Genomic DNA, 16,803 nt, shown 5'->3' on the forward strand with positions numbered 1-16,803 from the left:
CAAAGAAAAAAATATGGTGTCCAGTGTTGGAAATGTACTTTACACACCTGAAGGAGAAACAAACACTTAGAATCTTCCATACACCAACAAGACATACCCACCCCAATTTCTTCCAGGAAGGTAAATACTTGTTCTTGAGATATTTTAAGATAATTAAACATTCTCATTTTGGGAAAAACACGTTGACAGATACACTGAGGATTCTTAGTAAATTAGGTAATCACTTCATTATTAATTGTTTGAGCACCTTACCTAGAAAAGCCATAAATGTTTGGAGAAGAAACTGTCCTGCCAAGGAGGCTTACAATATGTGATGTGCCATGGGGTTATAGCAATGATATCATCTGTCCCATCATGCAATAGTGTCTTTACCGTTCCAAAGAGTATTAAACAATCCCTAGGAACAGATGACAGAATCAGCAGAAGAGAATCCGAGTAGCCACCGATTCATCCACAATGAAGAACCTGGCCATATTGGTTTGCGTTATCTCTGCTTTTGTCATCTCAGGTAAGACTAATCTAGACACTTTACAGCATATACACACAGTACACTGTGGAGTGTCTGCTAGCTTTACTGACATGTTCCTCAATGATTTTCAATAGTTCTGCATACCAATATTAAAGGGATTGTTCAGGACTTTAGGTTTGATGGCCCTACCCTTAGAACATGTCATCAAAGTCTGATCGGTGGGCATGTAATACTTGGCATCCTTGCCGATCATATGTTCCCCATAAAAGTGGCAGCTGGAACTACTCAGTTGTTGCGCTTCACAGCTCTGTCAACTGTATAATGGCTTTAGGTGGGTACTTGATATCTACCCCTTAATATATTGGGGGTGATTGTGCAGCTCCCAGTCATGGGTATTATTCCATTTATGGAGCTTTGTTGTGCAGCTTCACTTCTAAGTAGATATGACCACTGCCAGTATCAGGAACAGCTGATTGACGATGGTGCCGGGTTTTACACCAACACTTTTTAGACATTCAAAACTGGTGGGGGTAAAGATAGGTCATCAATTTTAAAGTCCAGGAAAACCCCTTTAAGCTCCAATTCTTTCAGACTTTCCAGTTTTCTAGGAAATATGGTGGCATTGAAGTAGCAATGTTTGCAATAACTAATGTTAAAGTCTTGCTTGCTATAGTTATGAAGTGAAGATCTCGATGAGCTAGGGCATTGTCATTTATGAAGATGAAATTAGGCCTCTTATTCATACAGAGGCACAATGACTGGATTATTGATGTTATTCATGTATTAGGGGCTTGTCACTGTACCATTCAAAAAGTGTAGGGCCATTCTGTAGAGAGTAGACACATCTGCCCACACTTAAACACCACCACCAAAGGCTCTTCTGGTGACAACAGTGACTGATGCATAGTACTCTCCTTGACGTCTCCATCATTGTTGGTGGCCATCTTCTGCTCACCATGAATTGTCTTTTATCAGTGAACATCACTAAGGACAACTGGTCTCTTTTTTCGCAAGTCAATAATCCATGTGCCTGATTGTCTGGTCAGGTATCCTTGCAGTTCTTCTACCACTCCGACCAAGTGATGTACATTGTTTTGATGTGATAATTGGGTGTGCCTTTCCATGAGTCTTCTAGTCTCTTTGTATCTCTGTTCAACCTGCTGATGACACTCTGTGACACTAAGTTCAGTGATCACTTCCGCCTGAGAACATCCTAATTGAAACCAAGCAATGGCGAAGTACTGTTGATCAATTGTTAGGTGTCGTCTTGGTCTCTTGATGTCAAAATGTGAACAGCGTGACGAGAAGGACTGTTTAATACCAGTTCTAATTGAACCTCAAAATGTATTGGGTGATTCATGGATCAAAGAGCTGTTGTGAATTTTATGATTAAGCTTTTTTTTAGAGACAGCAAACTGTGCAAAAATTACTGAAACTTTGAACAGTAGAATTTGTGTATCCAGAAATTTAGAGAAGGTCACATTAAGTTCACCTGGAGAGGACAGAGAGCATTGTAGGATCATTCTGAAGTGTCACCCAAAAGCCAAATATCCCTAACTTTTTACGAGACGTGTACATTACTTATCATAATTAATATATTCGGCATTTCAATGAAAATCTTGTGAATTGTCTCTTGTTTTTCAGTTTTTTCCTATAAATGTTACTCGTGTTGGTCCCGCAACTCTACAACATGTGAGGAGTCTGAGACTGAATGTCTTGGAGATCGATGTATGACCGCCTTCCAAGACTTTAAACTTGGTGGGTACAACTTATTCATTCCTTCTATCAAACAGCCACTACCATCATGTTATTTCTGGTTTTGCAATTTCTACTTATTGTTTTACAGATGGAAATGTGTATAAGTCAATGTTGAAAGGTTGTGCCAATGAAACTATGTGTGGAATGAATGGCTCAGCAATGGCGGAAAATACTAAATTTCTATTTGTATCCCATTGCTGCAATGGACACTTGTGCAACAATCAAAAATATCAACGTAAGTGTCACAATGGTCGTAATTATAAGGAATTAACTAATGTTCTAAACCTCAGTCTAAGGCCTCATTCAGACAATGGGGTTTTCTAAATATTCAAAAAATGAACCGATATTCAGCCATTCTTTGAATCAGATTTCCATCATTGTTTGATCATTGTGTTAATCTTACCATGACAGTTTCATGATTAACTTTTTTCATGTTTAAAAAAATACCAAAGTTTTTCCAATCAATTAAAGTGTAGAAACTAGAATTGATATGTGATCAATTGGGGAAAAACAAGGACAAAAAAATGCTAATCTGTAAAAGGCCTTCTTAGATATTTTGCAACTACATATGAGAACATGTCTCAAATTTGATTCAGACAGAACCCAAAACATAATAAATAGAAGGGAGGGAAGGGGGTTACTAAAAAATCCTAAAATATATCATGCTCACCGTCTGCATCTACATGGTCTCAGTCTCCGGTTTTCAGTTCTTACGACTATGAAGCCAGTGATTCGTCTCATGTGATCATGGGGTAATGGGATTTATTGAGTATTAACATACTGTATTTTTTGGATTATAAGACGCACTTTTGCTCCAAAAACTTTGGGGGTAAAATGAGGGGTTTATCTTATAAGCCGAATGTAGCTTAGGTGGTGGAGAGGGATAGCAGGAGGTAAGGGCAATGCTGGGGCCATTGCAGTGGCGGTCTGTGCTGAGGCCGGTACAGTGGTGGGTTGTGCTGGGGCTGGGGCGGCAGCGGGCTGTGAGGTAAGGGCATCCTGAAAATGTTGGTGATTCGGGCTTCAAATAATGACATCCGAATTAGGCACTTGCGCAGATAGACCTCTTGGCTCAAAATCTCATCTCTGCATGCACCACCTTTGGCCCATTGATCTCCCAGCAGCGGACTTAAGGAAAATGGTGCCCAGAGGTGACGCGTGACCAGAAGAGATCTTGACTTGTCATTGAGCCAAAAGCTCAATCTGTGCATGCGCCAAATCTTGGCACCATTTCTTTGAAGCCCGCACCACCTACAGTTTCTGGAAGTTCCCTATCTCACAGGATCTGGGACACCCACCGGCTGAATCACCCACAGCATTGACGTGCTGCATCATCGCCCCTGCCTCCTGTGACCTTAATCCACTACCACTGTCACCTCCACTCAGTAAAACACCACCAGATTGAAGCACAGACACCATTTTTTACCTTTTCTTCTCTAAATTTGGGGTGCGTCTCATGATCCGATGCGTCTTATAAACTGAGAAATACAGTAATTGATATTAATATTTAAAACAACAATTGGTCTTTCTTTCTTCAGCTCCTCAAGACAATTTAACAACAAATGGTGTAAAATGTCCATTGTCCATGTGTACCGAAACTTTAGAAGAATGTAAGAGTGACAAGGAGGTCAACTGCACTGGATCCATGGACCGATGTCTAGAATACAGGGCAACAGTGAGGGATCCATGTAAGAACATATTTCTCAAAGATGTATACATTTTTTTTGCAACTAAATCTTTTTTTTTTGCTCTAATGCATGTAAAATAAATAAAACAATAGCAACTTCACATATATTCTAACATTAAATATTTAATTGTGTACACAGTTTTTCTGTATACTTATGATTTGGAACCTTTCAGGTCCAATAAATACAGTATTATTTTAAAGCAAAATATGTGCAAAAGTTGCCCTTTACCTAATAATGTCATTTTTATGTTTACAGATGGGAGAGATAGAAATTATTCTTGCAAAGGTTGTACCGATTCTGTCGCCTGCAAATACAACTTCGACAGCAAGATTGTCGCTGAAGAAGTACACAGGGTGTTATTTAAATGTTAGAAATTACCATATACTTAAGGAATCTTCAATACAAAAACTAAAAATGAATTTCCAATTCAATTACAATGATTTCTTCTGATTTGTCTTAATTACAATTATTACAATTAGAGATACAATGTATAAGATTTACATGAATGTGATTTATAGACTTTAAAATAAAAAGAAGTCGTCACTGAATGCTGTGTGGTCTAATTATCCTCCAGTTGTCCAATTGCAGGCTCTATCTATAGTGTTTATTTCTCTAATGCTGTGTGGTCTCGATATCCTCCCCTTGTCTGATTGCAGGCTCTATCTATAGTATTTATTTCTCCAATGCTGTGTGGTCACGATAACCTCCATTTTTCTGATTGAAGGCTCTATCTATAGTATTTATTTCTCTAAGGCCCCCTTCACACATCCGTGAAAATCACGCACGTGTTTCACGGATGCGTCAAGGGTGCGTGTTCCCCTCTGTGTGCCGTGTTTACGGCACTACGTGTGTTCTCCGTGTGTTATACATAATAACACATGGAGAATGGAAAGCCCCGCCTTACCTTTTTCTTCTGGAACTGTCTGTGGTACTGACTGACAGCGTTCAGCACAGGCCACGCACCGCTGACGCTGCTTTCGGCCATAAGTGAAGAAGATGCGTTGTTCAAATTCACTGGGGGACGGATGCAGGTGACAGCCACAGCAGAGACTGCAGGGCTCGTGGAGGTGAGTATGTGTTTTTTTAAATGACACGTGTGTTTCTCCGGCGCGTGTCACATGGGCCCGCATCCACACTACTTCCGTGTGGTACGTGTGCGGGCCACGTGACACCCGTGCTGCCGGAGAAACATGGACATGCATCCGTGTGGAGCACACGGGCTCACGTGTGCTCTACACGGAGGCACGGGCCAATGGCTAAACACGTGGGTGCACATAAACCCATTGATTTTAATGGGTTTACGTGTGCCCGTGTCTCCGGTACATGTGAGAACGGACCTAGCACATACCAGAGACATGTGCGTGTGAAGGAGGCCTATTGCTGTGTGGTCTCGATATCCTCCAGTTGTCCGATTGCAGGCTCTGTCTATAGCATTTATTACTCTAATGCTGTGTGGTCTTAATATCCTCAAGCTATCTGGTTGAAGGCTCTATCTATAGTATTTATTTCTCTTTAAACTAGTGTATGGAGATTAATTTCTCAGAGGTTTTCCATAAACAGCACACAAAGACATGAGAGATTTCTGCAGTAGTTTCCCTATGTGGTACATGTTCTAAAGTATTACCATAGATGACATTGTACAACCATACTGATCAGTGCATCTGTGAATACTGACTCCTGGTCTGCTTTCACTTGACATCTATAACTGTCTTTGCTTTTAGCAGTTTGTGTGCTTTCTGGATCTCGCTAGTGTTCGGGGTCTACTGTGATTTAGAAAAATGACAGCCTGGATTTTCCCTTTCCACAGAGAGTTTTCTTCTCCTTACCAGACACAGTCACTAGATTATAGAAGTGACTGGAGGTAGGCCCACTGACTCCAGTATTCATACACCTGTCCCACCAAACTCAGTCCTCACCTCCTGAGTCCTCTGCCACAGACATCTTTGTATTTTCCTATCAGAAAAGGACCCAGACATTTCCTCACTGCTTCTACACTTCCTTTTACCATATGAGGCAAAGGTAGTTTTGAGAATGGCCAGCAGAGGTCAGCGTAGATGCTACAACTCTCAGAGCAAGACTTCAGAGGGCACAGATCATGTCAAACATTATAGAAAAAAATATGGCCCATCAGGGGACATTTTGGTAGTGTCTACTCTGGGTCACTACATACCCCTTTAGTTTTAACAGAGCCATCCCTGGAGCTTACCAACATATATATCTATTGATTTACAGGTCAAATCAGTGATCTTTACCATAGTTGCAATTCCCAGAAGCAGGGTGCAACACTGACATCCACAATTCCCATCTGCGGGGTATAGACTAATTACTAAACAGCCTGTCGGTTGCAGCAGGATGCAGTCAGGGCTTTGCCCTGCATCTACAGTAAATCTATGGGGCCCACAAAATATTTCCCCCCAAAGGAAACATCTGAGTCCTTAGCTAAGCCCAGTCACAACTTGAATAACAGACCTTTAGAGTTTCTCAGAAGGTAGAATTCTTGGCGCTTAAATCTTTTTGCTTGTGAATGGGAATGACAGCCTAAAACCACAGTGCAAAACGTTTTTGTGCAAGTGTTTTAGGGTCCTTGGGAGCAGGACACGGCACACAGACCATGCACTGACTGTTTTTTTTTCTTTATCCAAAGTACCTAGGATACATATACAAGTTTTCTGAAAGAGGATGGTCCTTTTATTAATGAGATCTGTGGTAATCCTCAGTTATCCCTCTTGAGCAATCTAAATATCTGGCAGATAATTGACCTTGGTTGATCATTTGGTAACGCCTGACATAGATAGGTTCCTCCACAGAATCAGGGTATAGTTGATCAGTATCCCGATGAAGAATTGGAGATCATTCAGACTGAAGTTCTTGATTAATTGGTACTTTACACGCTGCGACATCGCTTCCGATATATCGTCGGTGTCACGTCATTAGTGATGCACATCCGGCGCCGGTAGAGACATCCCAGAGTGTAATACAAATGGGCGACGATCAACGAGCGCAAAAACGTGCAAAATCGCTGCTCGCTGACACGTCGTTCATTTCCATAATATCGGTGCTGCTGCAGGTATGATGTTGTTTGTCGTTCCCGCGGCACCACACATCGCTATGTGTGACACCCCTGGAACGACAAACATCTCCTTACAAGCGTCCAACAGAAAAGGAGGAAGGAAGGAGGTGGGCAACATGTTCCGGCCGCTCATCTCCTCCCCTCCTTTTCTATTGGGCGGCGGTTCAGTGACGCTGCTGTGACGTCGCAGGGCAGGTATGTGCGTGTGACGCTGCCGTAGCGATAATGTTCGCTACGGCAGCGAGCACCAAATATCGCACGGACGACGAGGGGCGGGTGCTATCGCGCTCGACATTGCTAGCAAATTATAGTAATGTCGCAACGTGTAAATCACTTCTAACAGTAAAAGGTCCCAGACGGTAGGTAGTCATTGTAGGGTGGAACACCCAAGACATTGGGTTATTGATATCAAATTCCTATAAAAAAGATCGTGGTTGTCCTCTTAACTCGGATGAGATTTGATGCTCGGATATCTCCTTTAAAGGTGATGAATCAGGTGTGAGATACTCTGCAAGACAGAGTTTCAGTGGGTTACTGTGCACAATTTTGGGTTCTTGATCGTCTCTCTGAATACAATAGATATTGGAAGGAAAACCGGGTGTCAATGATGAAAAGAAAACAGGTGATTATTTAAAATATTTTTTAACCATTTGTGTGCATGTGTTATGCCTCATCTGAAATATTTATTTTATCTCAATTTCTAGATAAAAAGATCCAACCACCATGGGGAAAAACTATAATTTAAAAAGACTTGGACAAAGAAAAATATATTGTGTCCAGTATTGGAAATGCACTTTAGACACCTTAAAGAGAAACAAATAGTTAGAATCTGAGTACACCAACAAGACATATCCACCCAAACTTCCTCAGGGAAGGTAAATACATGTTCTTGACATATTTTAAGATAATTAAACATTCTCTTATTGGGAACAACAGGTTGACAAATACACTGATGACGCCTTGTAAATTAGGTAATCACTTCATTATTAATTGTTTGAGAACCTTACCTAGAAAAACCATAAATGTTTGGAGAAGAAAGTGTCCTGCCAGGGATGCTAGCAATATGTGATGTGCCATGGGGTTATGGGAGTGATCTCATCCATCTCATGATACATTAGTTTCTTTAACTTTCCAAAGAGTATTTATACGATCCCTAGGAACAGATGACAGGACAAGCAGAAGAGAATCCGAGAAGCCACCGAATCATCCACAATGAAGAACCTGGCCACATTGCTTTACATCATCTCTGCTCTTGTCATCTCAGGTAAGACTCATCTAAACTCTTGACAGCATATACACACAGTACACTGAGGAGTGTCTGCTAGCTTTACTGATATGTTCCTCAATAGTTCTGCATACTAATATTAAAGGGATTGTCCAGGACTTTAGTATTGATGGCCTTACCCTTAGAATATCTCATCAATGTCTGATCAGTGAGCACGTAACACTTGACATCCTCATTGATCAGATGTTCCTCATAAAGGTGGAAGCTGGATCTACTCAGTTGTGGAGCTTCACAGCTGTGTCAACTGTATAGTGGCAATAACAGAAAGGAGAAAAGGGTTCACCGCGCTACCAAGGAGAAAATCAGGAGATGAATCTAAGGGTTCATATTTGTGATTTTTATTTTTCTACACGATTCAGAGTCTTGACTGTCTCCTTCATCAGGAATCATAAAAACCACTGATGTACATCAAGATACACTGCACGTAGGAAGCAACTTTTACATAAGAAAATATATAATAATAAGGGAATGTATGTAAAAATTGTGTAATATTACGCAAAAAAAAATTTTGTAAGAGGAGAAATATTCTCTTTGAACCTGTGATGGTATGTTGATGAGGAAGATGTGAATGTGCATGTGTCATTCCACTTATCTACCGTGTTACTGGTATTTGGGTGAATGTGAATTTAAACATAGGATATGTGCTGCAGAGGGTCAATGTTAAAAAAAAAAATATTGAAAAAGGAAGAAAAAATTGAAAAGGAACCAGATTATATTTTAAACTTATAAATGTAACTTTTAATCTATATAGTTTATAGGTGAAGCCGGAGGACTATTATAATTAGCGGAGTAGCATTGTAATAATAAATATGCTTAAATATAGATTACCGTATTTTTCGGGCTATGAGACGCACTTTTTTTCCTCCAGATTTTGGAGGAAAGTGGGGGGGTGCATCTTATATTCTGAATATATGATGTGGCACCTGTTGGTGGTGAAGGAATTATGAGCCTAAGGGGCACTTTGCACACTGCGACATCGCAGGTGCGATGTCGGTGGGGTCAAATTGAAAATGACGCACTTCCGGCATCGCATGCGACATCGCAGTGTGTAAAGACTGGATGATACGATTAACGAGCGCAAAAGCGTCGTAATCGTATCATCGGTACAACGTCGGCGTAATCCATAATTACGCTGACGCAATGGTCCGATGTTGTTCGCCGCTCCTGCGGCAGCACACATCGCTGTGTGTGAAGTCGCAGGAGCGAGGAACGTCTCCTACCGGCCTCACTGCGGCTTCCGTAGGATATGCGGAAGGAAGGAGGTGGGCAGGATGTTTACATCCTGCTCATCTCCGCCCCTCCGCTCTGATTGGCCGCCTGCCGTGTGACGTCGCAGTGACGCCGCACGACCCGCCCCCTTAACAAGGAGGCAGGTCGCCGGCCACAGGGACGTCGCACGGCAGGTGAGTGTGTGTGTGAAGCTGGCGTAGCGATAAGTTTCGCTACGCCAGCTATCACCACATATCGCTGCTGCGACGGGGGCGGGCACTATCGCACTCGGCATCGCAGCATCGGCCTGCGATGTCTTAGTGTGCAAAGCCCGCCTAAGGCTGCTCACCTGATCGAGTTAAGCACCCCTGCACAACCTTGGTGAAAATGAGGGACAATCCACAGAAGCTGATGGAGTCCTCTGCTAGCTGGTTGCAGCCTGAGAACTGCAATGAAAGTGCAAACCCGGATTGATCACATGACCGCGATGAAACCGGAAGTGCATCACCGCAGGTTCTGCCACCCAGCAAGCAATTGCCCGATAATCCAGCAACCTCAGGTCCTGTTAGGGAAGGAACCCCAAACTCCCAAAGCTGCTCCTGCCAATAATTCCTTGAATGGGATATCACATGTAAGGAGGAAAAATCACATTACTGTGCTGAACTAGAACTTCAAGCATAGTAACATAGTAACATAGTTTGTAAGGCAGAAGGAAGACATTATGTCCATCTAGTTTAGTCTATTTTAGCGCCGCTGTTCCCCAGTGTTGAACCAGGGGAAGGTAAAAACCCACAGAGTAGGAGCCAATTTTCTTCATAGGGAAAAATATTCTTTCCCGACTCCTAATCTGGGTCAACTATCTACCTGTAAGATTATGCTATTTATAACCTTCTATACTGTTGCTTTCAAGAAAAGCATCCATTCCTCTCTTAAATTCATTCAGTGAGTTGGCCATCACCACTTTCCCAGGAAGAGAGTTCCAGAGCCTCACTGCTCTTACCGTAAAGAACCCTCTTCTATGCTGATGTAGGAATTTTCTTTCCTCCAATCGAAGAGAATGCCCCCTTGTTCTTGTCACAGTCCTTAGTACAAACAGATCATGGGAGAGATCTCTATATGGCCCTCTGATATATTTGTACATATTTATTAGGTCTCCCCTAAGTCTTCTCTTTTCTAGAGTAAATAGACCTAATTTTGATAACCTTTCTGGGTATTGCAATGCACCCACTCCACTTATTATTTTAGTTGCCCACCTCTGAACCCTTTCAAGTTCAGTAATATCTTTCTTAAGCAACAAAATAGCACACAATACTCCGAGTGTGGTCTGACGAGGGATTTGTACAGAGGGAGAATGATGTTTTTATCTCGTGCCTCCAGACCTCTTCTAATGCATCCCATCACCCTATTTGCTTTGGTGGCTGCTGTCTGACACTGGGCACTCCAGTTTAGCTTCTTATTGACTAAGATGCTTAAGTGTTTTTCCATGTCTGATTTCTCCAGCAGTTTCCCATTTAGTAAATAATCATAGCATCTGTTTCTCCTTCCCATGTGCCTAACCTTACACTTATCAGTGTTAAATCTCATTTGCCATTTTTCAGCCCAATTCTCCAATTTACTCAAATCTATCTGTAGTTGCAAACTGTCCTCCTTTGTATTATCTACCTTACATAGTTTTGTATCATCTGCAAATACTGATATTTTACTCTGTAAGCCATCCACCAGATCATTAATAAATACATTAAATAGTAGGGGGCCCAATGCAGACCCCTGTGGCACCCCATTAGTAACCCTGACCCAATCTGAGTATGCGCCATTAATAACCACTCTTTGTTTTCTATCACTAAGCCAGCTACCAACCCATCTACACACATTTGTAGATACCATACAGGACATACTAGGAGTTATAGTTCTCCTTAAAGGGGTCCACTACTTGGACAAAGTTCATCTCATTTTCCTTAAGGTGTCCATTTAGTGGACAACCCCTTTAAAGTCAAGAAGATATGGTTTTGTAATAATGAACCACTTGACATGAATGGAACCTATGGGATTTTAACTCCTATTAAGCTTGTACAGGTTGGGTCGATGGGAGCTGTAGTGTGGCTAGAGCTGCAGAGCCACACAGGTTGTGCAAAACTGCTGACCCCAGACGAGTGTTTCACAGCCTGTGCATCCTCCAGCAGCAGATCCATAACAATGTCAGCGTGTTATTTAGATTATTAAATATTTTACCACATTTTTTGCTTCAAATTTTTTTTTTCTACTTTACACTTCTAAAAACTGGGTGCGTCTTATGGTCAGGTGCGTCTTATAGTCCGAAAAATACGGTAAGTGTGTTGAAAAGAAGTATGTTAAGGAATTATGTGTAAAAAGTTCCTGTAACCCACTATATAGAAAGGAGAAGAGCAAAGACAAATTATTAGCGGAGAAAGACGATGGGGGTCATTGAAGTGCAGACTGCACATGTCGGCCAGAAGTGATCCGAGGACAAGTGCTTTTTCACCGGCCAAACAGTGTTGTGAATTGAGGTACTATGCAATTGGTGTAGTACCAGGTATGTACAAAAAGAGGGTTTGTGAGGTGAACACACCACCAGAAATGCGGAAAATTATGGAGAAAAAAACAAGAGAGAAAACCGCGGGGCACAGAAGTGCATACCACACCGCATGTATTGACCTCCAGCGTCTCTCTCCGCTAATACTTTCTCTTTGCTCTTCTCTTTTCTAAATAGTTGGTTACAGGAAATTTTTACACATAATTACTTATCTTCAATGTTTGAGAGTAGAAGGGGTTAATGCCGCGTTGTCGCTAAAGGATGATAAAAAAAATTGTTGATTTAATGTAAGATTGTTTTATTCCATAGGTCTATGCATTTTGAGGTGAGGACCTCTTCTTCTGGACCACAAAAATCAGAAAAATCAACAATACGTGTATTGTTAATTTTTCTGATTTTTGTGGTCCTGAAGAAAAGGTCCTCACCTCGAAACGCATAGACCTCTGGAATAAAATAATCTTTCATTAAATCAACAAAAAATGTTATCATCCATTGGCAAAAGCGCGGCTTTCACCCCTTCTACTCTCCAGCATTAAAGATATCTACACGTGGGGCTGCAGCAGCCGCCTATTATCTGCGTGCTTCTTGTGTTGGTTTTGACTTTCACAACCACACTACGTGAGTGTACAGTAACATATTTTTATTTTAATATCTGGTAATATTTCAATTTTTTTTTTTTTTTGAACACTGACACTCTCTTGCACATATCCCCTTTTTAAATTCACATTCACCCACATACCACTTACACAGTAGCTCACTAGAGTAACACATGCACATTCACATCTCCCTCATCAACATACCATGACAGGTTGAAAGAATACATTTCTCCTCTTACAAATTTTTTTTTTTTTGCATATTATTACACAATTTTTGCATATAGTCCCTTGGTATTATTATAAATTTTCTTCTGTAAAACTTCCTTTTATTAACATCCTTAAGCATTTTCACTGGTCTCCACATGATTTTATTATTCACTCGTATATTTTAAATGCATCCGTTGACTGTCGGTTACCTGCGCGCCCTTTTTCAAATCTAGCGTCTTTTATATAAGGATGTCCTGTCAGTGTATCTTGATGTACATCAGTCTTTTTTGAGTCCTGATGAAGGAGTCAGTCAAGACTCTGAAACGCGTAGAAAAATAAAAATCACGAAGATTAGCCCTTGGATTCATCTCTTGATGATCTCCACGGCAGCGTGGTTAACCCTTTTCTCCTTTCTGCTATTGTCCTGTATGTGCTGGGTACATGGCAGCCTATGTGGTTCATATTATTCTTTAATGGCAGTTGTGACCTTCACAATTCCCTGAAGTGAGTGTATCCAAGCACTTTTTATCTCATGCTATTAGGATACGACACCATTTGCGCCTTTTGTCTCCTCCAGCAATTATTCAACTGTATATACAGTATATTTAACCACGCTGATGTGCATGGTTTTGAATGGTCTGATATGACAATTGGGCGTCTCTTACCTCCTTTAAATATGCCTTAACACTAGAAGTCCCAGAAATTTCGAGCTCTCCCCTGAAGTCCCGAAAGAGGGTCAAATGACCCTTAGTCCAAATATATTATCAAATACAATAAACTGAATAGAACTGACTAGAAACAAAATGGCTAAACTCAATAGAAAACAACAACCTCCTGTGGTGCGACAGTAATGGCCTTAATTACAGAACAAAAGACGGTGATTATAGAATGTTAGCTAAAATCCTTCAGGTCATTCGACTCGTCTCTGGGTTCCAAAGGTAGAAATGTTAAATTACCCCTCTCTGGGACTTTTAGTGTTAAATGTGCCTTGAGTTGTGTGGCATTCATCATCCATTCTGTAGTGCATTGTTCCCAATCAAGCAGTCATCATGTGACTGAAGGACATCTACTTCTCTGCTTTTCTGTGACTCTTTTAGTCTCTCTGCATCTCTGTACAACCTGCTGATGACACTCTGTGACAGTAAGTTCAGTGATCACTTCTGTCTGAGAACATCCTGATTGAAACCTAGCAATGGTGAGGTACTCTGGATCAATTGTTAGGTGTCATCTTGGTCTCACGATGTAAAAATATGAACAGCATGACGAGACGGACTATTTAATACCAGTTCTAATTGAACTACAAAATGGATTGAGTGATTCATGGATCAAAGAGCTGTTGTGAATGTTATCATTAAGCTTTTTTTAGAGAACAGCAAACTGTGCAAAAACATTAAACAGCTGAAAATGTGTATCCAAAAATTTAGAGAAGGTCACATTAAGTTCACCTGGAAAGGACATACAGAATTTTAGGACCATTTTGAAATTTCACCCGAAAGCCAAATATCCCAAACTTTTTGTGAGAAGTGTACATAACTTATCATAATCAATAAATTCAGCATCTCAATGAAAATCTTGTGAATTGTCTTCTTTTTTTCTAGTCTTTTCCTATAAATGTTACTCGTGTTGTTCTTACAACTCTACAACATGTAATGTGTCTGAGACTGAATGTCTTGGAGATCGATGTATGGCCGCCTTCCAAGACTTTAAAATTGGTGGGTACAGCTTATTTATTGCTTTTATCAAAAACAGCCAGTGCCTTCATGTTATTTCTAGTTTTGCAATTTCTACTCATTGTTTTACAGAGGGAAATGAGTTTAAGTCAATATTAAAAGGTTGTGCCAATGAAACTATGTGTGGAATAAATGGCTCAGCAACAGCGAAAAATTCTAAATTTCTATTTGAATCACATTGCTGCAAAGGACACTTGTGCAACAATCAAACATATGAAAGTAAGTGTCACAATGGTAATAATTATAAGGGATTAACTAAGGTGCTAAAGGTGGCTTTACACGCTATGATATCGCTAAAGCGATCTTGTTAGCGTCACGGTATTTGTGACGCACATCCGGCCGCTTTAGCGATGTCGTTGCGTGTGACACCTATGAGCGATTTTGAATTATCGCAAAAACATTCAAAATCGCTCATCGGTGACATGCTCCCCTATTCCCAATTATCGTTGCTGCCGCTTCCACGATGTTGTTCCTCGTTCCTGTGGCAGCACACATCGCTCCGTGTGACCCCGCAGGAACGAGGAACATCTCCTTACCTACAGCTGCCAGCAATGAGAAAGGAAGGAGGTGGGCGGGATGTTATGTCCCGCTCATCTCCGCCCCTCCGCTTTGATTGGGCGGCCACTTAGTGACGTCATTTTGACGCCGAACGAACCACCCCTTCGAAAGGAGGTGGTTTGCCGGTCACAGCGACGTCGCTAGGCAGGTAAGTAGTGTGACGGGTCCACGTGATTTTGTGCGCCACGGGCAGCGATTTGCCCGTGTTGCACAACCGATGGGGGCGGGTACCCACGCTAGCGATATCGGTAACGATATTGCAGTGTGTAAAGTACCCCTAAGGCCTCATTCAGACAATGGTGAGTTCCAAATATTCAAAAATTAAACCGATATTCATCCATTCTTTGAATTAGATTTCCATCATTGTTTGGACATTGTGTTAATCTTACCATCAGTGTTTCATGATTAACTTTTTCATGATTGGAAAAATTAATTGATTGGAAAAACTGGTAAAGTTTTTCCAATCAATTAATGTGATCATGGGGTAATGGGATTTCTTGAGCATTATTGATGTCAATATTTAAAACAATAATTTGTCCTTTTTGTTCAGCTCCTGAAGACAATTTAACAACAAATGGTGTAACATGTCCATTGTCCATGTGTCCCGGAACTTTAGAGGATTGTAAGAGTGAAAAGGAGGTCAACTGCACTGGATCCATGGACCGATGTGTAGACTACAGAGGGACATTGAAGGATCCAAGTAAGCACATATTTCTTAAAGATGTATAACTATTTTGCAACCAAATCCTTTTTTTGCTTCAATGCATGTAAGAAAAAAAGAAAAACTATAGCAACTTTCCATATATTCTAACATTAAATGTTTCCTTGTCTACACAGTTTTTCGGTATATTCATGATTTAGAACATTTCAGGTCCAATTTATACTGTATTAATCAAAAGCAAATATGTGCACAAGTTGCCCTTTACCTAATAATGTAATTTGTTATGTTTACAGATGGGAGAGAGAGCAATTATTCTGCCAAAGGTTGTACTAATTCTGTCGCCTGCAAATACAACTTTGACAGCCAGATTCTCACTGAAGAAATACACAGGGTGTTCCTTAAGTGTTAGAAATTCTTACATACTCCAGGCATCTTCAATGCAGAAACTAAAAATGATTTATCAATTCATATACAATGAACTCTTCTGATTTGTCTTAATTACAATTATTATAGAAAGATACAATGTATAAGATTTACATGCATGTGATTTGTAGACTTTAAAATTAAAAAAAAGTTGTCGCTAAATGCTGTGTGGTCTCGATATTCTCCCCTTGTCTGATTGCAGGCTCTATCTATAGTATTTATTTCTCTAATGCTGTGTGGTTTCGATATCCTCCATTTGTCTGATTGCAGGTACTTTCTATATTATTTATTACCCTAATGGTGTGTGGTCTCAATATCCTCAAGTTGTCTGATATTAGGCTTTATCTATAGTATTTATTTATCTTTAAACTAATGTATGGAGACTAATTTCTAAGATGTTTCCCATAAATAGCACACAAAGACATGAGAGATTTCTGCTGTAGTTTCTCTATGTGGTACATGTTCTAAAGTAGCAGCATAGATGACATTGTACAACCATACTGAGCAGTGCATCTGTGAATACGGCCCCGTGGTCTGCTTTCTTTTGACATCTATAACAATCAATTCAATTTCAATGATCTCTTCTGATTTGTCTTAT

General features: G+C 40.6%; 2 protein-coding genes across 2 annotated transcripts; both read left to right on the plus strand.

The window, feature by feature from the left end:
* Nucleotides 1–404: 404 nt before the first annotated feature.
* LOC142256462 (phospholipase A2 inhibitor and Ly6/PLAUR domain-containing protein-like) lies at nt 405–4,448 on the plus strand. Its single transcript, XM_075328155.1, has 5 exons — nt 405–508; nt 2,114–2,227; nt 2,316–2,462; nt 3,766–3,915; nt 4,171–4,448. The coding sequence occupies exons 1-5, from the start codon at nt 457–459 to the stop codon at nt 4,284–4,286; spliced, it is 579 nt and encodes a 192-aa protein (XP_075184270.1). The 5' UTR covers nt 405–456; the 3' UTR covers nt 4,287–4,448.
* Nucleotides 4,449–8,134: 3,686 nt separating this feature from the next.
* Nucleotides 8,135–16,367, plus strand: LOC142255700 (phospholipase A2 inhibitor and Ly6/PLAUR domain-containing protein-like). The gene is made up of 5 exons (XM_075327150.1): nt 8,135–8,249; nt 14,432–14,545; nt 14,636–14,782; nt 15,672–15,821; nt 16,076–16,367. Exons 1-5 carry the CDS (start codon nt 8,198–8,200, stop codon nt 16,189–16,191), a joined length of 579 nt encoding a protein of 192 aa, XP_075183265.1. The 5' UTR covers nt 8,135–8,197; the 3' UTR covers nt 16,192–16,367.
* Nucleotides 16,368–16,803: the final 436 nt, after the last annotated feature.

The sequence above is a fragment of the Anomaloglossus baeobatrachus genome, chromosome 11 (genome assembly GCF_048569485.1).
Source record: "Anomaloglossus baeobatrachus isolate aAnoBae1 chromosome 11, aAnoBae1.hap1, whole genome shotgun sequence".
NCBI classification, from domain to species: Eukaryota; Metazoa; Chordata; class Amphibia; order Anura; family Aromobatidae; genus Anomaloglossus; species Anomaloglossus baeobatrachus.